General features: G+C 41.5%; 1 protein-coding gene across 4 annotated transcripts in view; it reads left to right on the top strand.

Annotated features, from left to right (window-relative positions):
- MPPE1 (metallophosphoesterase 1) overlaps positions 1-24,196 on the top strand; it is a 442,317-nt gene that overhangs the window by 11,254 nt on the left and 406,867 nt on the right. For all 4 annotated transcript variants that reach the window (XM_069219749.1, XM_069219751.1, XM_069219750.1 and 1 more), the window contains one exon: positions 9,530-9,909. In XM_069219749.1, the coding sequence (XP_069075850.1) occupies positions 9,629-9,909 (281 nt within the window). In that variant the 5' untranslated portion in view covers positions 9,530-9,628. The remainder of the gene's footprint in view (positions 1-9,529; positions 9,910-24,196) is intronic.

Raw genomic sequence — 24,196 nt, 5'->3', positions numbered from 1 at the left:
ACATGATCATATATCATGTCAACCATATTGGGATAACCTGTCAGCTCGGCATAGCAAATAATCAGCTCAAGGGGGTTGGCACACAGCCCATCTGACCAGTTTCTTCCGAAGTGTTTTAGTTTTTCTCACCTTTCATTCTCACTGATTAATTTTCCTCCACCGGCTTCAGTGTTATAGGCAACGCAAACACTGATTTTCCACCTACCGGCACTTCTGCTGCTAGTTAGAAGCTCTTTACCTTGAAAACGTTCATATCTTTCACAAACACACAGATTGTTAAAACTGCAGCGGAGAACTTATCTGAGAAAATTGGCAGGTTATGTGCCAGGTAAAATAAAACTGCTTTATGACATTACATGTGTGCCTCTAGAACACACCACACGTAATAGGCCAATAATAGATGTGAGTTTCTTTAATTATGAACATCTTTCCACCATGAAAGGATGAAACCCTGAGGTGGCTTGTCAGGGTTACAGCAGGTAAGACCCCCCTCATTGCAAAGGTAAACCTCCAGGTATCTCACTGGTGAGCGAGATACATTTTAAAAGGGCAGACCCACTATTGTCGACCTGCCTCTACAACACTCTACGTTCTGCCATGCTGGTGTCCTCTGAAGCGTACAAGAAATGAAGGCGATGAAGAGGGGTGAGGAATCGCAAAAAGGCACAAGGAGAAGTAAAAAAGAAAGAAAGAATAAGGTAAGGGAAAGGCTAGGAAGGTTCATGGCAGAATAGGGAAGGAAGGAACACATTGTGAAAGGGAGGGAAGAATAAGAGATGGAAAGGAGGGAAATGGGGATTTTTTAGAAAGCAAGGACAGAAATGTAGAAGCGGGACGAAGATGATGTAGGAAATTAATTAGAACGAAGAAAGAAAGGGGATTGGGTAATGAAGGGAAAGAAAGACTGAATTTATGCAAGACAGGAGAAGTGGAACAAAAGGAGATTCACAAAGTATTTTGCACAGGTGTGTTGAAGATATGTGCACAAAAGCAGATCATGGGATGGAAAGTCCATGATTCTCATTTAAAGAATTGAGAATCAGTGGGCATTTCCACTGTGAGTGGACAAACACATTATGCCCACTGTTGCAATTTGTACGGACACGTTGGGACAACAGGTGCAAGACTGATGCACAAGTACTTTTACTCGGTGGAAAACGAAAGGTTACAAACCCATTTTTCATCGGTGCGTAGAGGAAGAGGTTTTTTTCGAAAGGAAAAACGGTTCCTATGAAAAAACAAATCAAAAGTAAAAATACTTCTGTACATTTCTTCCCCAATTACTACGCAAAGTGAACTGTATGACGTGGCGTATGTCTAGATTTCTAAGATCTAAATAGTCTTCTTTGTGCACTCAAGTTTTGTGCATCTGTAAAATTACTAATAGTATTCATCTCATACATTCCTGTATATTAAAGCATTTTAATTTATTTTCATCTTTGTAAGCCTCCCTTTGCCTTAGTTCTTTTTAATTTAGGAGCTCTTACAAAGCGGCTGAGTAGTGCTATCAAGTGTTCCGTTATACACACTTACCAGTAAAGAAAGGAGAACAAGCATTGACAAAGCCAATAGGTCTCCTCGATCCAAGATCTGTTGGCTTTATCGATGTGTTCTTTAGCCATGTTGCACAGCAGCATGGCTGAAAGTAAAAAAAAAAAAAAAAAAAAAAAAAAGAGGCACTATGATGTGGTCAGCGCTGGTCGTGCCATCGGTTTTTTTTTTTTATTATTTTTTTTTTTTACTTTCAACTACACAGCACAACAGCCGCTCTGCTCTTCAACATAGCTTAACAATAAATGGACAAAGCCAAATAATAGCTAGTATGCTTCATTTTTTGCCATATTGCCCTGCTAATCACCATGTTACATAATAAAGGTTTTATTTTTTGCGGTAGTAGTGGTTATTACATGCACCTATACAAATACCTGTCGATCCGACGGCTCTGCATCAGAAAGGAGATGCGTCAAGAGCGCTGCGTGTAATGTAGGTCTTGTTGAAATAGCGGGGTGTGTCGAACGTTCGAAATTAGGTGCATCGGAAGGACTCTCTGTGGAACTTAGTGCTGGATTAGCACAGAGTGCATCTACCCATCAGCAATAAGGTGCATCGATGATGCTATGGGTGGAACTTTCTTTCCAATACCTCTTGTTTTGACATGCACAGCTCTGCTATTTGAATAATGTACACCGTTTTTCGGGGTCTTGGTGGTGAAACACATGAGAGTACTGTGCATCAGAACAGCTCTATGTGATTCCTATTGTTTCAATTGCAGAGTGATGCATATCGGAAATGATGTGCAAGACAGAGCTGTGTGTTAGTTGCAGTGGTAGAATAACGTCAGGTAAGGCACAATAGGAAAAGTCCCAGTGGCAGAACATTTTGTGGGTTTCACTGCTAGAATGTCAGTGTATGCGGTACTTCAGAAATGCGGGGAGCGGCAGTGGGGTTAAGTGTTGGAACAGTTGGGTGTTGCACATCACGAATGTGGTGCAGAAGCTGAGTTTTGTGAGACTCTCAGTGATAGAACAGAAGAAGAGCATCACATCACACATGAGGTGCATTGGTGGAGCTGTGTGAGATTCTCAGCACCGGATTAGAAGAGGAGCGTCACATCACACGAGGTGCATCACAAGGACAGATGATTAGCGGCACATGACACATGAGGTATATGGGTAGGGCTGTGTGAGAGTCTCTTCCCTGAAGGCATGCCATTGTGCCTCCTTGTAAAGTTTCAATTATTGGATGTGGTGATTACTAGAAGCCTCTACCCTTTCTAGAAGATAGGTGGCAAAACAAAATGACGAAGACAATAGATATTGCATAGGTAAGACCTATTAACTTTGTCAATGTTTTTTTTGTATGTGCCAGGTCTAAATACGGTGAAACCAAAATTCTCTCAGAACATTCTGTGACGATCAAAACTGGCAAAATGAAACAATCTGATGCTGACCAGTAAAAACAAGAGAAATAGCTGCTGCTTACCAATGAAAACAAAGAGAACGAGAGTGACAATAAAGCCTACATTTTTTTTCTAGGTTCATTTCTCCTTCCTAACTTTCAGTGCATTGAGTGCAATCCTTTTGTCACTTATTTTTTCACTGTCAGATAGACAGCACCAATTTATGGATTGTGTTCAAAGCAGGATCTTTTTTAACACATTGTTCTCAAGCAATAACACACTTACACATAGAATACACTTAAGAGTTTCCAAAATCTTCTTAGGGTGTTGATACGTGTTTCACACCACTGTCTTCTATTAAGATGTTAGTTTCTCAGGTTGTGCAGCTTACTTTAATACTAATCATTTACTGTGTTTATGAATGATCCAATCGATTTTTATCCTGACTGTTCCCTATGCTAAAACAAATGATGGGTAGTGTAATAACTGCTAGAACGACTAATATTTTAGTGTGCAGTTTGCAGTTAGTGTTCATCTGTATTGCAGTCAGATTTCTACTTTCTGTACTGAATATGGGGAATGTACATGAAGGGGTTGTATGTCAGAATGTTGCCAATGTTAATACCACCCTATAGCAATATCTTAAGCAGAATATCGACTTCCAAAATAGCATCAAAGTAAGCATATGTGTGTTAGCATAGATTTATTATTCTTAACTACACATATACATAATTTGAATATATATATATAGTCGGGGTATGTATCAGTAAGGGGTATAAGTAAACCTATACCTACCTGGTATATTTACTTTCAAAGTATTTTGGTTGTCAGTATTTAGCTGTGGTAATTTTGCAGGGTGGTATCAAATTCATGATATTCTGGTATCATGTCTACGTTAAGGCAAATAATCTGTGAGTAATTCACACACTTCAGGACCAAAAACACAACACATCTTGGATTACGCATTTTATGACAAGTTAAGTAGAACACTCCTGCCCACTTTCAACTCCTCTTATTCACGTTAGAAATTTACCTCATGTGCCTAGGCCGAGCACCTGTCCATGGCCAAACCTGACCGATGTTTAAACCTATGATTTCTTAGGTTGGGGTTATTTTAACAATCTGAGACCTCAAGATGCAAATGCACGTGTTTCAAGACCTGCATCATAGCATGTCCTTCGGCTTGTGAAAAGACCACACTCATGCTTATCTACCAACACCAACTTGACCAAATTAATGTACTAGATCAACCACTACTTCTCTCTACAAGCTGGGACCCTGAGAAACGATCCTGCATAATCCTTTGTCTCCTCTCCACACTCTACCACATTGCTGTCCAGCCTCATTTCTGGTGACTTGCCATGCCACTTCTCTTTGAAAATTTCTATAATGAGGAAAACATTCAGCACCCTTCTCAGTGACACCTCCACTCGACTACATCCATATTCTTGTCACAACTACCTATGTACAACTCTACCTCTTTGCCCCAACCTCCTTATATTGGACTGATGGCCTATGCTCTGATTCACCAACCCCATGTAGTCTCTGTTTTACTTCTCCAGCCCCAGTCAACAATCCTCACCTTCTTTAGGGCCTTGACTAGTCTTTTCTCTCTTTACGCACCCCATTCTCCCTGGCTCACACACTAAATAAATCAACTGATGCCCTGTCCTTATGGGGAAAAAAACATTCGTAAAGCCAATAGATTTTACCTATGCAAATTCTGTTAGCTTCCCAATGGTTTATTGCACGTTGCACAGCAGCACGAGCTGCTGTGCAACATAGCTTAAGTGGAAAAAAAGTGCTATGACGTGGCCAGCATTGACATGGGGCTGTTTTTCCTTTAAGCCATGTTGCACAACAACCCATGCTGCTGTGCAATATGTCTAAAAACAGAGGGGTACGATCAATCAGTAGGAGGGGTGGGGCAAAATGGATGGCTTAGGGGGATGTGGGGGTGGTGAGAAACGGACACAAGGGGTTGTGAGAAATGGATGGAAGGAGGAGGGCCACCGTGGGAATGGTGAGAAACGCACTGCAAGAGTGGGGAGGATTAAACAAGAGACATGGGAGGGCGGTGAAATAACTGACATTGGGAGGAGGGTGGGAATACAATGGACAACATGGGAGGAAGGAGTTGGAGAAAACACAACCGAGAGAGGAAGGAGAGCGGGAATGAAGGAGAGAGACTGCCAAGACATGCACTCAATAAGAGTGCATGTTGAAAAGTAATAAAAAGAGTACCTGCAGGAGTCTGCGCCAGTGGGAGACCAGTGGCTGCAGACAGGAAGCTCTACTTGGTCTATGCTTCACAGCAAGAATACACGGAAAAGCCCCAAGTAGATGCCATGATGAGGAGGAGGTTCTGACCAGTGAGAAGTAAGGAAACAAAAGTGACATTGTAGTCAACCAATGGTAAGTAAAGATAAGTAATGAGCTGGCTATAAGCATATTTTAAGCTTTTTTTTTGTTATTTACTTGAGATATTGCAAGCGCTGTGCAGGTGAAATCTTAAAAGTCCATTCTTTCAATATAACTATCAACAACTTCTCTTGTAATCTAAGGCCATGAGGTACTGTTAATCAACTGTTAGCTCCTACTGCAGCTGTTTCAGTCTACTCAAACATCTTCAATCTGTCTTTGGCTAACTCCTCCTACTAAAAAAAAGTGCACTATCATGCCTACTGCCTACAACTTGATCACCTGTGCTCAGCTTGACATACAATAAATTCAATGGATACTTCTAACTACAGACATCATTGGAATAACCCTATGTGCCAGTCTTAATCTAGAAGATTTCAACAGCATCGCTCACACATGCTGCTAGGTATCGTTGTGCAACTTTGTGTCAAATCAGTTCCGCCACGGAGGTGTGAACAAAGCCACATACAAGTGCCACCCCTGCACACTGACGTCAGTTCCTTCAGCCATATGGATTGAGGCGTCCACCGTTTCTGAAACACTATCAGCCCGAGTAAATAATTCTATAGTTTCTTCCTTGATGTAAGAGGATTCTCTACACCGGTTGCTATGAGCAATATTAATGGTACGGCGAAACCAGTATAAACGGCGAGACAAAGGATCCCGCTTGAATGGAATCCTCACTTCTCAGACACCTTGATCACCCTGTTAGATATTGAAGGTTTAATTTTTTGCATTGGTTAGTACCCCTATGTAGTAGTGGTTACGACATGAACCTTTACAAATACCTGCGGATGCGTGTGACTCTTGGTAAAGCAGACATGAGGACTGACAGTGCCCACATTTGGAGGTCTGTTGTGTGCCTCCTGGCTTCAGTTGTCTGACAATGTGCTTGGGGGCCCATGCTAACTGTGGAACACACACAGTTCTCAGGGGGCAGGCCACACTAGCAATCTGAGGACCACCCCACGTGAAACGCTGACAAACTGAGTGAGTTTCTAAGCTTCATGAGGAGTTATCAAAGGCAATTCCTATGTCCGCTTAACTGGAATAAAAGAATTGTTAATAACAAATCTGTTTCAATCCAGTACTGTTAGCTAAACACATTATCACATGAAAAACACTTTAAGGTTTCTAACTGTTCCTTGAGGAGCGAAGAATGAAGGGGATACTTGAAGCCACAATGCTTCTTGAGAGCAGGAGTGGACTGTGATTGGATATGGGTCTGTTGTATTTTCCCCGCTAGTTCTCATGAGAAAAGTAATTTTTCTGTACTGTGATGAACCAAGACTGCGAGAAATTAAATGGTCAGTGCAAACATAATCCTCTCTTCTGGGTCTGATGTAGAATTCACAGTATAAAAGGCCTATTTTGAGTTATATAAATGTGCTTTTTGACCCATCTACTTCGCAAATGGCTGGATCTAGCCCTAGAGCTCTTAATTTAGATTATAAGATACCTTTTTAGACATCTTGGCCCAAATCACAGGTAGAACACACTGCCCCTGGTCTTTGCTACAGCTCACCTTTAACTGGGCACACCAGGAACAGCCTGTCTTAGTTGGACCTGTCACAATGAATGCACTGCCCAGGGCACAGCTGCAAACTCATGCCTGCTGTGGGGGCAGCGCATTAGTGAAAGGAGGATTGGCTGTTTCAGGACAGGCACAGGAATTTGTCATATCCCTATCTTAAGCAATTTACAGTTGGTATAATTATACATTTAAATACGTGCAGCATCATTTTGACGATTTAGTTTTGAAATAGACATGCCTCCTGCTAATAATTTTTGCAATTATATTTCAAGAGGTCAATCCATGTCTAATACTTTATGGTGCTGTCCTATGTCCTTGAAGCTCGCATTTATACAGCTTTTATTGGAGAAGATAAAAATGAATTGTGCTTAAATGCACCTAAAGCAAAGTTAAAACTGAGTACAGAATCAAGTGGGGATGACCACTATTATTCCATTCTAGAAAATAAAAGCTTTGTGAGTGGTTCTGGGTCGAGACATGGCTCTGGACAGGCAAGTTAATTCCTTCACTGCCTATTACATACACTTACTGCAGAACATTAATTCCTTATTAAAAGAAGCACATAGACTATCAATTTCTGGAACAATTGTTGACTCATTACTGAATTATTGTAATTTAAATTTTTTTCTAAACACTATGATAAGGAATATTTTGTGCTTCCAAGTTTTCCAGTACATAGGAGAAAGAGCTGTGGAAAATGTTTTTTAAAAATGATTGCTTTATCTCCATTGCTGGCACGATTCCCTTGCGTGTAGACTTAGTCCTGTATACAGTTTGATGCATTTAACCATTGCCAATAGGGCTAATTTATGTGGAAGTTCCTTGGTATATCAAACATATATTTGACCTATACACTCTGAATAACACTTTACTATCTGAAAACTAACTACTCTTTGCTGGGCTAAGAGGTAGCCTGTCACTCCTTCATATTTCTGAACTCAAACATGTGGAAGTCTTGACCAAATTCCACCAAATAATTGAGTTACTTTCTGCCATCTAGTAAAGAGTGTGAAACCCTTCTATTTTAATAAGTCATGGTTGTTTCCTAGATGCATACAGAGATGTTTTTACCTCATTATGATGGGATGTATATATTCGACGGTTTCACCTATTTCTTACTGTGTTGATAGTTTTTAATACTTTTTTTGTACCTCACTTAATTTCGTTTAGAATATTGTGCTGCGAACATATTTTAATCAAGTGTAAAATATGGGATGATTTTGTTTATCGTTGTGAAGTGGCTGGAAAGCAATAATCCAGTGGTCTGTTTTCTATATGTAAACAAATTAAAAATTGTGTTCACTTATATAAAATATCTTTGATATCGAAGAGGATCATACATGGCTTTAAGGAATTCAATTTGTTTTTACATTGCTTTCAGAAGGAAGGAATTCATCTAGTACTGTGGTGATACCCGTTCTCTGTTAAATATTTTGTCAAAATGCTTTATCAGTTAATTTTCACAGGGAGATGGATCTTCTTATTACTGCTCCACATAAAAAAGAAACAAGTTCCCATTGTTGTGAAAAATACAGGGCAGTCTCCCTGATTAATGTGCTGTGTATACATTTGCAAATATAGAAGATTGGATAAACGAGACTTTTAGATTGGAGTTGGAAATAAAGATTGTATCAGTTTGATATAAGATATATATATATATATATATATAGCTAAAGAATAGTCATGTTAATTTGATTTGTCCAACATATTTTTATACGTAGAACCAATGGAATTATGTAGCAGTGGGGGACAAAATTATGTGGCAGGGTTGATAAATTAATGCAGCACAAAAAGGAAAATTATGTGGTATAATGAGGCACAATTTGTGCACTGTTACGAAGTTACACCACATTGACACCTGTTTAATACCTGAATACAGCAAACAACAACTGAATGGTGATCTGTTAATCTTTACAAAGACTCTGCTGATATACTGAACTACATGAAGCACTTTTTGGCAAATCCATGATAATGCGAAAATGTCACAGTTGCAGAATCACATAATTCCTGGAGCCCGGGTTATGCTTCTAAATGTATAGTTCAGTGGTTCCTAACCTGTGGTCCGGGGACCCCTGGTGGTCCGCAGAGCCTCCTCAATGGAGTCCGTGACTGCTTAGAAAATTAAACAATATTAACAGATTAATAAAGTGTATGGCTAACTGTGCAATTGAAAAATGTTAAACGTACAGTTAATGTCAAGGATTTTGAAATTAGACGCTAAATTTAAATTAGTATCCTCAGATTGATTCATGGGAGCAGTGCAGGTGCATCGAACAGAATAAAGTATGGCTTATATGTGGCTTCAAATGAATTTAGAAAAGCTTCAACCTTCCTATTAAAATTACATCCTTTATTTTTGTATTCATATTTGTTTGCAAACTAAATACGATTCATCATTTGTGTATGTGTTTGTATTTTTTGTGTATTGTTTTGCATTTCAAATCGTCTACAATGTTTAGGCCGGGCCCCTGCTTCTAGAAATAACTCAGTGGGGGGGGGGTCCGGGGATCCCCGGATTCCAATAATGATTCTGTGGGGTTCCCTGTGTTCCAGTCATGATAAAGAGGGGGCGGGGGGTGGTCCACAGAAGTCAAAAGCTTGCAAAGTTATGCCGAAACATGAATCCAAAAAACAGCATTATTTATCAATTATTAAAACACCCCTTTTTTATACAGGAATTCCTCAATGAAGTATGGCGGAGACCCCACCGTGTTGTGGAGTACATGGTGCAGTCTACTTCTGAGGTGGCCTGGAGAACCTTTACGACTTGACCCATGGCTTCCCCTAGGTCGGGCCTTGCAGAGCATAAGTTCCGCCGTTTGAAGAAATGTGGGCTCTTTTTGCTGCCCCTTTTGTTGTACATACTTTTGTTGCTGGTCTTCTGTGAATTTTTGATTTACTACCTCGTGATGCATCGCTGCACCTGGCCGGAAGTGACGACCGCACCTGAGAGAGACCACAAATTATCACCCCAGTCGGTTTTGAAAGCCATCTTTTTATCGGACACGCACTTGCTTGGGGAAATCACCGGACACTGGTGGGATAAATTGAGAAGGTAAACATATTTTGAGCACCCTCTAATCAGTGCACTTGACTTCGCTGTTGCCGATGGGATAATAAAATGTTTTCAGGTAAACCTTTTCTCTTTTTAATTGTTCTGTTGTATAGTCGCGCTGGAAAGAAAGTACTTCACAAGTTATGCTTCAGTTTGCATGAATATTGAGCCGCTTGTCTAACCGGTATGGCTAGCTCTCCAAGCATTCCTCGAGGTCGGCACAGCTGCTGATGCTGCCAGACCGTGAAAGTTTGGGTGTGGTACATTTTATTGCCACTGCAACAAGTGGGTTATTTTAAGATTCCTTTTTTAAATGATGTCGTAGGCGTATCCTGTTCAAATTTAGCAAGGCGTCTGTTAAATTTTGATAAGTGCAGTAAACAGTGTAACATTGAGTTTTGCAGTTATTGTCGCACTTGGTAGGTATGGGGTCAGGATTAAAAACTGTATCCCTGTTAAAAGTCTGCATGTCAGACCTGCCTGAATATGGAAAAAAATGCACAGGACGTATCAGTCCATGCATTTTGTTGTGTTAAGCACCAACATCTGTATCTTATATTCCATTTTAGGGGGAAACCCGGGTAACAGGTGCTGCTTACCTCAACTAATAATTAACATACCCACGGTATTGTTAATCAGCTGGTGCAATAAATATAACTAACACGTGGCAACTCAAAATGATATCCTGTGTAGCAGTGTGTTGAGAATAAACGTGCTCTGTAGATACAAAACACATTGTTGTTCCAAGATGCTATACGGCCTCTATGTAGTTTAACCATGCATCTAACTTATTTCTGTATTGTAGCTCCCATTTTTCGTCTGATAATATTGTAAGGAAGCTGTGGATTTGTATTGTGCAAGTGAATCTAATAACCGAAAAGCATAAAGAAATGTTTGTGAAGTGCTTCTCGTTTGCATCACTGGTATACATGCCTTCCTTTTGCAAATACTAGCCTCTGACGTTAAAGGGGCTCTCTCAGTACCTTATTGCAAAACTTGAAGTACCTTATTCCATGCAATACCTCACGTTTACTCACTGAAGAGTTACCAGCGTATACCCATGGTCAGAAGACTACGAAATGTGTTGTCGGACCTTTCTCATAAAATGCATTTGTGTCAAGTGCAAATAAGTTGCCTCATTTAGTTGGTTAAGAATTGAGTGAGCTGTAGTCCTTGTCCTGCTAATCAAAAAGGATTCGGAGTCCACAGTGCTTGTCCTATAGGGTGTAACAGTGTCTACCCCTACATAAGGAATAGCATGAAAACTCGGTTCTCAATAAAACTGTAGCATGGATCTGTGAAAGACTTGAGTACCTGGATTGTAGAGCCAAGTTGGTGGTACAAGTATGAGGCAGACCCTTTGCCTTACTGTCTTTGAAAACCTCCTCAAAAGAGGTTACTGAGGACTTCTGATAGTCGATCTGTTTGCTCTGTTGTTTGCATAAAGTGTAGGTTATCTTAGGGTTCTGATCTGGATTTCAGATGTATAGAATGGTCGTCTCGTTGGTATGGCAAATAAATAAAGTGGAAGCTAATGCAATCCCACATATGGATTTAAATCTGGAAGCAAACTTGCATATGATTGCCAATCGCTTGAATGCTTGAACCAATATAATATTCCATCCTTGTTATCTAGAGTGTTTTCTTGCTTGAACAGTGCATTTGTTTATAAAGACAGTAAGACCAAAACCTCTTCATTGAAGTATAAGGCACATCTGAGCATAGCTCTACGTCTAGGTACTGACCCACAGCTAATGGGTTGTGGTGTCTTGAAAGGATGGTAAACACATCTTGGTTTTGTCACACTTTATTCCAAATGGGGCATTTAGAAGTTTCAGTACTCAAACTGGATTACTACAGTCGCATCACTAAAAACATGGCCTCAGCCACTAACCTTCTACTTATAGCAAGCATTGGCAAGGCAAAGCTGTCCAGCACCGGCTGCCAGCCTTTGTCCACTCCTTTTTTAGGGTCGAGCCTGTGTTGCATGCGCTCGCGCATGCGTTTCGCAGGGAGACTCTTTTGTATTTATAAAAGGGCTCGGAGCCCTGTCAACTTCACATCAGTGTGTTTTATTGGTTGTGGGCTTCCCTAATAAAATCCGCTTGCTTTCATTAGTCGAAGGCACGCATATGGCATGCCTTTTCCTCTGGCTAGCCCTCCTCCAGCGCAGCGACCAAGTACAGAAAACATGCGAGGCTCGCTGTTTTCCATCGGGCTCGTGGACTTTTTTTTCTCTAATTTACGAGCCCGATCTCGCTTGGCAGAAGTCGAGCGCTTTACGTACTTGATTTCACTTTTTCGGGTTATGTACATAAATGCACTTTTGCCTGCCCGATAGGTGAAAAGTCGGGTTAGGAGTTTACAACGCGACCAGCTCTAACATGAGCAAACGCGAGACCCGGTTTCTTTTGTTATCTTTTTTGCAAAATGTTATTGTTGGGAAATCTGCCGGCCACTCATAAATCTTCAATAGCTAAAAGGCAAAAAAAAAATTTGGCCCTCAAAAATCACACAATGCCATAATAGGCTGTGGCACTGAAGGGAACTACTGTGTGTGTGTGTGTGTGTGTGTGTGTGTGGATGTGCTTATTGGGTAGTGGCAGAATTTTGTCACTTACTGTGAGGGTAGCCAGTGGCTGAATTGGACTGTTCCGTTGACCTATGCTGTATGATGTAATGGACGTAAGAAAAATGTGAATGGCACGGTAATAGACCAATGGATGGAGATGGCTGCCTTAAAAGCCTCCAGAACGTAAGTATGTTATGTATATCACTTTAGTGAAGTCAAAAGGTCTAGACTAAGGCCAGACCTAAAACAAAATCCAGCCAGAACCCCAAAAAATATGGACAGCAAACCAATCATTTACTCAGGACTTTAAATAAAATAAGCAAACTGGCCAAGTTCTATTGTGCAGGTGGTGTTAATGCAAGCAGGTGTAACAACATATTGACTCCCATCCACCACCCTGCTCAGACTCATACAAAACTAAGGAATGTAAACAGCTAGTCTGTACTCCCTAAACTTTTATTCATGGATACATTCTTTACTAAAATTGAGGCAGACCTTATCTGCTACCCCACCATACCTTGATACCATCCCTATCTATTCAGTCCTCATGTCAAATACGCTACTGTGATTGTAACAGGCAACCCAAGTTATTCTCTCATCATACATAAACCACCCTCCTCAAATCTGCTTAATGGACATTTTCTGACTTGCTTGGACCTCACCCTGAAAGTCCTACCTGGATAACATGCTATTACATTACCAAGAACAGTACTGGGCACACTCAGTGTCTTACTTGTTTAGAAAAGTTTCACTGCTGACCATGCAGGAACTATTAACTCATCTCAAACATCTCAGTCCTATTCAAGATTTTACAAGAAGTCACCAGGTATCTACCACAAGATCCTCTGTACAATCCAGGAAAAGTCTAATGATTACCCAGGTGTCTGACCGGCAAGAAGGGCAATCACCCTGATGTTTATTAAATAGTCTCCTAAGAGAACCAGAAGGGGGCACCTCAGCAGAACTTATCCTGTTATCTCTATAACACTGTCGTGTAGGCTCTCCCTATTCTAATAGGCCTACTAGATTTTAAGCGGCAGAATTGTCTGCGGTGTGGGATACTGAGTCTGAACCACTACAGGTGACACCTGTCGCCCCAGTCTGGGTTTTGCTCCAGCTAACTAGCAGTGCCCCATCTCCACCCAAGGGCAGGGATGATTGGGCAGCCGAGCACATGACATAACTGATTTCTCAGGGAAACTGTGGTCACTCAGGCCTCCTCCGTTTCTCTCAGTTACTCTAGTCTCACATACACAATGACAAACAGAGGCAGTGTATGTTTCAATAATGTTTTAATGAAGTGACTCCATCTTAGATAGCAAAGCATGGGCTGCAATAACCAGGACGATACAGCATGACAAAATTTATATTGTGACAAGGAAAGTAAAACATAGAAATAACACTACCATATTGTCACTAGAGTCAATAGACTAATTCCTACCTAGGCTATAATGGAGCACAGCGTATTATGCTCTAATTCTGCCCTTCAGGTTCCCCTGGGAAGACATCATCCCCCATACCTGAGCAAAGGCATGAAGTCTGCATAAGCAGCCGTAGCGAAGCGTTCAGCTATCAGCATACAATCGTGGTTCTCAGGCTGGAATCTCCCTCCAATGTGTAAGGGACAAGGAAGTGTTTTATACTAAAACAGCTGATGTTCTGAGAACATGTCCCTACGTAAGGATGTGTGTTTTTCTATGAATGTCAGAGACAAAGCTTGTACCATGCTCACCAGCAACCTATTTTACTACAGCCTTGAAAAAAGCACAGAGTGAGCAAGAATGTCTTGTTTGAGAACGTTGTGCTGGCCTGGGCAAAAACAGCTAGATAGAGAGAAATAAAACAGGACCGCAAAATTGGCTATTGTAAGAAAAATAAAACTAAGCTGAATAAAATATATCTAGGTTAACGTGCACAGTGGCAGGCCTTGTATGCTAAAAGAACGTGCATGGAGCTATAACTAAGAGAACTAAGGAAGAGTTGGACTAATAAGTATGGCCAGTAAGTAATTGTCATTACCATCATGTAGCCCTTCTGGCCACTGTTTTAGTAATTTGATGAGTACATTAGACCTAGATGTATGTACTCAATGATCAACTTTAATAATGGCTAAAGATGTGCATGCTATCCCACTCATTCTTTTTTTAAGGCATTAACACTATCTTGCGATGCCACCAATCTGTTGAACATTCTGACCGAGGGGCACTAGGATAATTTGCAATGTCAAGTACATTTCATTTTTCATTTATATATCCATAAGACTAATAAATGTCAGAAACCACGCTTCGAAGTGAGCCACAATTTTAAATGAATCCAGGACAATCATACAAAAGTAGTTCAAATACAAAACGCTGTCTATCATGAACTACACATTTGTAGTTAATTATTTATATGGACACAATCTTCAATATGTATCGGTACATTAGCCTTTTAAATGTTTCTTCAGTCGACTTTTAAACAGAATCAATTTGGTGTAACTTAAATTTGTTAGAATGTAATTCCATAGGGCGTCTTCCGGCACATTTTACATTTTCTTCTGTATTTAACCGAGTTGCATTTTGAGAGAGCTAGAGTTGGGTCTGCATGCTGAATGAAGCTTTCTATTTGATTGTCTCAATTGAAAGCTTGTCTTTAAGTAATCTTGACCTATGTTGTGATTGTAAAAGGCATTCTATAGAAGGACTTTGCATAGAAACCATGAAGTGTATTACATATTTTACATGTATCCATGTTGAATCTACTCAATGCTCATTTAAATGATCATACTTCTTAGTATATGTGCAATTCTTATTGCTCTGTTTTTTGGCAGTTTACAGTTTTTAAAATTAAATTGACTAGTATTCAAGTACAAATTGGCACAGTATCAAATCCTCAGAAGAACCCTCCATTTATTTATTTAGTATGATGAGTGGACTGTAGTAATGGATAATTTTTTTGATATCTTTAATTAGGCAAAAATGGGTTGCTTTCATAACTGGATTTGGCTGGGTATTAAAAGATCAGTGTAAGTTAAATACATCCCTTGGATTTCTAACAGTAGACACTGTCTCCAGTGAGAGCCCTAGCTTACATAGGTAAAATTCTGTGTTGGCTTGATTTAGGTCTGAGAGCAACATTTCAGTTTTGCTGGTATTAAAGCATAATTGGTTTGTGGTCATCCAGTATTGCGCTGCTCTTAAGCACAATTGAGCTGTATTTGTTAGAGGTTTAAATGATAGTTGTACAAGAAAACGGCATAAATTGCCTAGTAAGTTCCACCAAAGAGGCTTCCGTATCATGTGTTATGCAACTCTGAATGCCTTCCAGGCATAACTAACCCTAAGCATAATACGCTGTGGCAATTGACATCTTTTACCACGGACTCAGGTGGTTGCTACTGATTGTAGACCCTAATGATTAATCAAAAAAAAAAAAAATAGGTTTGAAAATAAGAAGCATGTTGCAAATCTACCCAGAGAGTCAAATCACATCAATAAATGAAGGCACACGTCACAAGAAAAGAAGTTTACAAAAAAGAAGGAAGGTCTACGTCCTATTCAAAATGCTCATGTAATTAATGGTAGGTAGAGTTATAACCTTACTGTCTTGTGATAACAGTTGCTCCTGGGCTGACACTTTAATCTATTTATGAGCTCACACACCAAAGTTGCATCCTCTGTAATAACCATGATGGGTACCTGGCTTGAGGAGAGGGTGGAACCTCATCCGAGTGCAGCAGACCCAGTAGAGCTGTAGCTGTGGCATACCTTTTTTTGACTCCCCACCAGTATGACTGTGGAAGTGTGTAGAAAGGGATGGTAAACTAGCTTAATCCGAGATGCAGGGAAACTGAGGAGCCCTCTCTCGCTGAATGACTAACATGTCATATTGTGAGCAAAGGAGCGAGACCGGACCAATTTTGAAAAGTGGTGGCACAAGCAGAGGAGCCTAGATTCCAGGCCCATTGACAAGTGTTAGCAATGGGGTCTCCTGTTTGCATCCTGCCCAAGTAGGGACCCTCAATCTAGTCTGGATAAGGGAGGTACCCAGCTCTGATAACCCCTGCTCACCCCCTTGGTAGCTTGGCATGAGCAATCAGACTTATCTCAGAAGAAATGTGTAAAGCATTTGCACAAAAACAAATAGTAATACAGTGAAAACACTACAAAAGGACACCACACCTGTTTTAGAAAAATAGCCAATATTTATCTGTGTAAAACAAGACCAAAACGAGAAAAATCCAACATACAACGATAAAGATATACATTTTGCAAGAATTACTTAAACTTAAAAGTTCAGTACTTTGAAGTCAATAGCACGTCTGGGGCTATCACTGCATCGTGAACAAAAAATCCAACAGTTCAGGCTGGCTGCAGCGTCACTGGTCATCTACAGTATTGGGAAAACCCGCAAACAGTGCCTCAGAAATGTAGGGCGTCATGATCCTCTCGATGATATCCGGAGTACGGCGTTGCTGGTGTTGCAGGTGTCAGGACAGGAACTCTGTACAGGTGTCGGCAGGCCCTTGAAGGCACACCAGGTGCAGATTGAACTCCGGGCTGATGACGAGGTCAGGAGCGCTGGCGTTGATGGTGTCTGGGCTGCGGTGCGAAGTGGGATGGTGCAACGTGCAGTGCCCACAGGTCATGGTGCAGGCAGCGGCCTTGGTGACTGCATCCTGCGGCATCAGTGAGACCAGGGCTGCAGTGTGAAGTAGGGCGGTATGACGTGCAAGGTCTTCAGGTCACGGTGCAGGCAGCGTCATCATCATTGCTGAAGCCCTGTCATCGGTAGGGCCAAGGTGTTGGTGCGGTGCGGGGTGGTCTCCGTGCAGTGCCCACGGCTCACCATGAGGACAGGGGCGTCTGTTAAAGATACTGGAATCGATAATGCTGGTGTTGGTGGGCCAGGGAAATGTTGCAGTTGCCTGAAGGAGCCGGAGAAACAATGTTGCAGAGTGGAGTTGTCACTGGAGTTGCAGATTGTCGGTTCATGGAGGGTCCAGATGCAGTCCCGGTGGCCAGAAGATGAAGTAAACAATGCAGAGGAGTCCTGCACCTGGAATCTGAAGACCCACCCTGGAGGGAGACACTAAATAGCCAGGTAGGGGTATTGGTCACCTAGCAGGGTGACCACCTATCAGAAGAGGGCTGTGATGTCCCCTGCCTGCCCTGGCCACTCAGATTCCCCCAGGGGCCTCTGACCATCTTGGATTCAAGATGGCAGAATCATTTGGCCACCTGGAGGAGCTCTGGGCACCACTCCTAGGGTGGTGATGGATAGGGGAGTGGTTGCTCCAGTTTCGTGCCTGACTGGTCCCTGGACTGATGCAAACTGGTTTATGCAAAGAGGGCACCAAATGCAGGAGGCTTGGGAAGGCTACCCCTCCCAAGCCATGTAATACCTATTTCCAAAGGAAGAGGATGTTGCCTCTCTCTCCCACAGGAAATCCTTTCTTCTGCCTTCCTCTGCTTGAGCTGGCTAAGCAGCAGGAGGGCAGAAACCCGTCTGTGGGGTGGCTACAGCGCGGGCTGCCCTGAAAACCCCAGAGGACTGGTAGGAGCAATGCTGGGGGTCCCCTGGGGAGCCCCCGGAGTGCATGGACTCATACAACCAATACTGGCAACTGTATGGGGGTATTGTTCCTACATGTTTGATAACAAACATGCCCAGGTTCAGAGTTATCCTTTTGTAGCTAGACACAGGTCCAATACACAGGTAAAATGGCTTTCCCGCACTTCTAAAGTCCAAGAAAATGGAGCTGTAGTTCATAGGAGCACCTCTGCTCATGTAGGGGTGCCCTCACACACAGTACTTGCACCCTGCCCTCTGGGCTAGGAGAGCCTACCATAGGGATGACTTACAGTGACCTGTAGTGAAGAGGGCATGCACCTGCAATGGCAGGAATGCATACTTATTTTGCCTGGGCTCCCATGGGTGGTACAATACATGTTGCAGCCCATGGGTCACCCCTGGTGCCCCAGTGCCCTAGGTACCAAAGTACGATATACTAGGATCTTACATGAGGACATCATTATGTCAATAGTGGGGTGTGCTAATTCCTAAGTAACCAAATTTAGAGGTAGAGATCACAGTCACCGAGGTCCTGGTTAGCAGGATCCCAGTGAACAAAGTCAAAACACACTGACAGCAGGCAAAAAGTGGGGTAACCATGCCAAAAAGAGGGTACTTTCCTACAGGAGGCAAAAAATGTGACCATGACCCTGCAAAAAGTGCCAGGTCCAACAACAAGGGACTATGGGAGCACGTTCTCCCAGAAAGAACCTCTGCATCTTAGAAATACCAGATGTCCCTTTTATCATAGAAACATTTTTGTAATCCATGAAGTACTGGGTAATTCACAATTGTCTGCAGTTTTTGGAGTGTGGGGCAGGTGACACCTATTATTTGACTCTTAAGATGCAGAGAATGTGACAGGCTTCTGAAGTTTGCCAACAGGTGACATCACTTATCGGTAAATCAGGATCAGCATATTCCTACCTACAGCACATTGGAGATAGCTGTTCAATGCTATTAAGATATATCCACAAGCCCACTGGGTCAAACATCACATGTTACATCCTTCACACCTCCAAATAATCCATCAAGAAAATGTCCATGTTTTTGGTTCAGCTCCTTACTAGTGAATGAAGCCCTCAAAGAGGCAGGGCTTGCAATAGTCCCAGCCAGACTACAGTTGGAAATCCCACTAATGCCTATTTTAAACATTCTCTCGGTGCCTGTCTTGTAGGTGCATCTGTGATCATGACTTTCTTAGGTTGCTTGAGTTGAGCTACCTTTATGACGACCATCTTCGTTCCTCATTGCATTACCTAGTCTCACTTATTGGGGCAGTGTGATCATTTTCATGTTGTTGGCTTGAGGGCTCCTGGTGGGTCAGTGTGTATAAGCATGGTTTTAACATGCTTGGATTGTCATTACATGACAATTATTAAAGTGTGTGTAGTATTCATTGAATTCTAGTGTGATTCCTACGTCATCCGAGGTAAGAGCACTGAGATCGGTATCACATTTGGGGACGCAGTGCAGAAAGTGGCAATGCTAGGAGTCACTGTGGCAGATATTCTAGGAGAGCGACTCGTTGCCTAATGATCATGTGATTTGTATTTTGCGTTGAAGTCACCTTGCCTGGATTTTATGGGGAAGTTAGTTTGTATTGAGTATTTTTCTTGCTGCTATCAGTTTCAGTAAAGTAAATAAACGCAGAACACTCGCCTCCTATCCTCTCATAGAATATAGAATGCAGGTAGCAGAGAGGTACGTTTAAATCGGTGGCTTACCAGTTATGCTAGTACCAAAGTCCTACTTATTGTGTATGCCTCAGTTCCAGACTAATAACAAAGTGCGAAAAAAAGGTGGCTGTACTCCTGCTAGCAAAACACAGGATTGGAATTAAACAGATGGGAAAGGAGGCCCCCACAGTTGATGACTTGATTAGGGATCTGAACAAATGCATGACACCATAGCAAATAAGAAACGAGTCTCATGACATACTGGCAGCTATATATACATGTGCTGGATCGGTTTACTACTTAATATATCTAGAGTTAATCACATTTCATACAATTAACCGGAGGACCAGCAGTGCTACCTTTTGCTGTTACTGTCATGTTGCTGCACCATGGTGTAGAAAATGTGGTTTGATGGGAAAAAGATCTCCAGAAACAGTATTAGAATTGTTGTGCCATTTATGTGAATCACAATTGCCTTTTTAGGTTGTAATGTCGGCAGTGCCAAACAATGCTTATTTATTATCGCTTTTAGCTGAACTAACTGTGTCTACTTATCAATTTTTACTGTTTTAAAGTTATTTTAACTGGTCTTCATATAACAAAGATAGTTAACCTTTTTAAAATTATGTTTTAAATCAATTTTACATATTACAACAATTTGCATATTCAATTCAATACACAGTAGTTTCAATATTACTTGGACAGTTTCTACTACCCATATCCAAAAAACGTCAGTCACCAAATTTAAATTTGTTCCCCTGCTCCATTTGTCTTGCATACTGGCCATAAGATAGTTAAAGAAACTTGATTATTACCTTTATAATTTACTGCATTAATCAGGCCACCAAATCATTGTAGTCTGACTTAAAGTTGGAGGATACCTACATGTCTGATCTACCCGCATTATGTGGGTCCCTGATATTTTTACAATAATGTACCACTGTTAATTGATAGTGCTAGGTATGGTACCAGAACATCATTGTCAGAATAGCATCAGACATAAATATTGTGTCCTAAGTTAGTTTACCAAAATATTTGCCCATTGGCATATCTACTCCAAATGGCACAATATATTTGTAAACGATGTTTAAGACATAATGTTTATGCCAAACAATATTTCTGTAGTTGATATTCTGGCATATGATCCTAGTCATATAACGTTTGCAGATGTATTCAGCAAAAAAGTATAGTTTTTATATAGAATTTCCAAAGCAATATGCAATTAATACAAGAGGAAGTCACCACAGAAAGCATTTCCAAAATCTATAACTGAGCTAATACTTAGTGTCATATACCAACTGGCCACAGGAAATAACATTGCAGATAGTGAAAACATCCTAATTGTTCAAAATCTAACAAATACCTAAACATTTCTGATTGTCCCTTTCAGATCTTTGGCATTCCGTATTTTGCAGAAAAGTGTGCATCTTGATTTTGTTGGGAAAGTATATATTTTTCCATGCAAGCCAGTTAGGCCATCCCCTTGCTCTGTTCTTCAGAACCAAGATTTCTGCGCTTCCAGTTCCAGAAAAGTAATGTCGGTATTATATGAGGAGCTTTTTGACCTTTAGTTGAGTGTTGTGAGATGCTTATTGCAGACAATTGGTCAAAGAGTTGTAGCTAGGCGAAACCTATCAACTTAAGGCTTAAACTAAATTCCTGTGTTCAAACTCTATTGCACTGCTCAGGCGCTTTGTCACAGGAAGTGACTAAGCGCCAGATTACGACCTTCGCAGATGGGATACTCTGTCACAAATGTTATGAATATCCTGCCCACTGTTTTACAAGTTCAATAGGATATAATGGAATTTGTAAAACAGCCAGTGGGATATCTGGCACATTTCTGATGGAGTATCCCCATCCGCCAAGCTTGTAACCAGGCCCTAAGAATTAGTTTGCCCCCACCGTTTTTCCAACCCTCTAGCAATCAACAGAGTTTGCTAAAAGCAAATTGCTGAATTTTCACCTTTCTTTAAGGAAGAAAATACATTGTTTTGCTGAATGTGTGTCATCCATTTGATTCTTGACAGTATTCACCAACCATTCTAGACGTGCTTCTGCCTAGGTCTTCCTCCCTGTCTTGACAGGACTTACGAATTCCATTTGATCTGGCAAGGTATTCATTATATGGGTGGTAAAAGCAAGTACAATGAGAAGACTTTATTCACTTATTAAGGCAGTCACAACACTTCTGAATGTCTCTGCCTCAATACACCTGTGCTAGTAGCAGTATGGAACACGTCTGAGCATTGGTTAGGGAGCAGCTGGCATTCAGAAGTCCAGGGATCTTTGGTTCCACCAGTAAACATTCCTTGGATGCTGGTTGCTTTTATGAGGAATCATTTCTTCTTTCTTAGTTGGCACCTTTAAATAAGAATGGAGAGATGTCAAACTTACCAGTGATGCCCCTTTTACTTTATTTCGTTCCCCCCTGTTGAAAATACTGTTCCCATTTTTAGCAGTGATTAGAGCATTTGTAATCCATGTATGCCTGGCATACTAGTGTCTTCCTTATAGGGAAGACACAGACCCTCTGAGGGGTGCCTACTGGGGATCTTTCATTTAATCTATTCACTCTGTTTCTGCGGACCCCAAGGCAGGAATTTGTTCCACATACTGCTGAGGTCCGGTTTCCACCATCTTCTTGGCCAGTGCACAAACCCCAAGGTAGTTGACATGGTAGGGCTGCTGCAAAGCAGCAGCCCTTGAGAAGAGGACTTGGGAATAGAAGGAGCAGTTACAAGGAACCATCACTCCCTAGCTTGTTTCTCACTTCCATGCACATCTCTGTAATCCTCACTTCTAATACCCCTGGCGGGTGCTAGAAGGAGAGGATCTTCTCCAATTCTGCAGAAATCCAAACGTGATCAGTTCAATTTAATTTTGTTATAAGTGGTTGAATCCATTTGCTGATCAAGAATAATAGGCAACACTTGTGAAAAGTGTTTATTTAACATAATCCCCAGTTTTATGATATGCGAGTTAGACCTCTTGAGTTACAGTGCCAGTTTTGTTTCATCAAACAGTTGGTCCCAGGAGCATCAGCTTCCTGTATGTATCAATTCATCTTGTAGCTGCTGAGGTTACCAAAACTTTCAATCACACACTAGTTGACTGTTACTTACTGTTCACTGATTGCCGAAGGGCCCGAGGAACCTAAGAAAAGGTTTTCTTGGGATCCTTGACCCCTAGTGCAGTCAGCAGTTGCCTCGAAGTATCCTGTGTCAGTATTGTCATTTACCAGTGGTCTCCCAGTGACCCAGTCCTCCACTTGGAGGACCATCTGTCTCCTTTTGTGCATTTGGCTTGCTCCAGATAGTAAATGTTGGCATGCAACGATTACACTAAAAGGTGATATGGCTTAAGAAGCTAGTTACAGTATGGCACAGTAAATAACATTTGTTAGCTTCAATGTCTAGTTGGTGCTTTATTTTTCAGAAAGAAACAGATATCATTTAACATTTAAAGAATGGAACAGTTAATCATAGAATGCCCAAAGAAATCCAGAAATGGTATAATCTTCAGGACTATGGTAAAACCATTCTTTAGCTCCCGTGCACTAGTTACCAGACTTTCTATCTCTGACTAGGGGTGAGTGTTTGAAAAATGTCAACACTCTGTCCATCACTTTATTTTGTGATATTTCTGTGTACGCCCTAAGTAGCAAGGGTATGCCCAAACGTGGGTCCCTTGTTCGCAGCACCACTGGATTTAGGCTAGTTGGGCAGATGAGGGGTAATACCCCCGAAACCAGTCCCAAGTGCTTGTTTCCAGTCCAATAAGGACCTGGCCTGTTAGTTCGGGCTGGACTGTTCTCATGGGGAACAGGGTTCAAGACTTATTTGCATATGGCTGGGTCCACACTGGGGTGACGTGGTGAGCAAAATAACAATGGATTAAACCCAGGTTTGTGACTGGGGGTGAGTGTTTGAAAAGTTTCTACACTCCGTCCAGCGTTTTATTTTGTGGTATTACTAGACTTTCTATAGCATTGGCCCTATATTCAGTGTTACACAATGGTGCTTCTTTTGGGTCTGCTCTGGGATGTTCAGACTTTGGTGGGTTTCTGATCTGTTGCGAGGGCTTTATCTCACAAGGGATTCAGGTTTAAGAGTTACAGATGCAGGCACTTGACAGACACCTGTTACTGGTTCACCCTTTGGTGTCTCACTGGCTAACCCACTGTACTGAAGTCTCAGCTGCTGCCAGGACCGACTGAAAAAATTATCTCTATGCCTAAGACTCCACCACTTGAACAACAAGGACCCTACCCCAATAAAACTATTGGGGCTACCTTAAAGGCTGGTCTTAAAGCCCAGGGTGAACAGAGGTCTAGTCACAGATGTCCAATAAGGATGCAGTCCATAGGTAAACATCCCACAACCATTTTAAGACCCTTCTGTGTGGATTCTTTAAATCTGATGTAGTAGTGGTCCTGTGCCTACTATATAGTCCTGATGGTACTTCAAAGTTGATAAACCTT

This window comes from Pleurodeles waltl, chromosome 2_2, assembly GCF_031143425.1.
Source record: "Pleurodeles waltl isolate 20211129_DDA chromosome 2_2, aPleWal1.hap1.20221129, whole genome shotgun sequence".
Taxonomy (NCBI): Eukaryota; Metazoa; Chordata; class Amphibia; order Caudata; family Salamandridae; genus Pleurodeles; species Pleurodeles waltl.
Note: the sequence above shows the minus strand (reverse complement) of the source record. Positions and strands in the feature narration are given on the sequence as shown.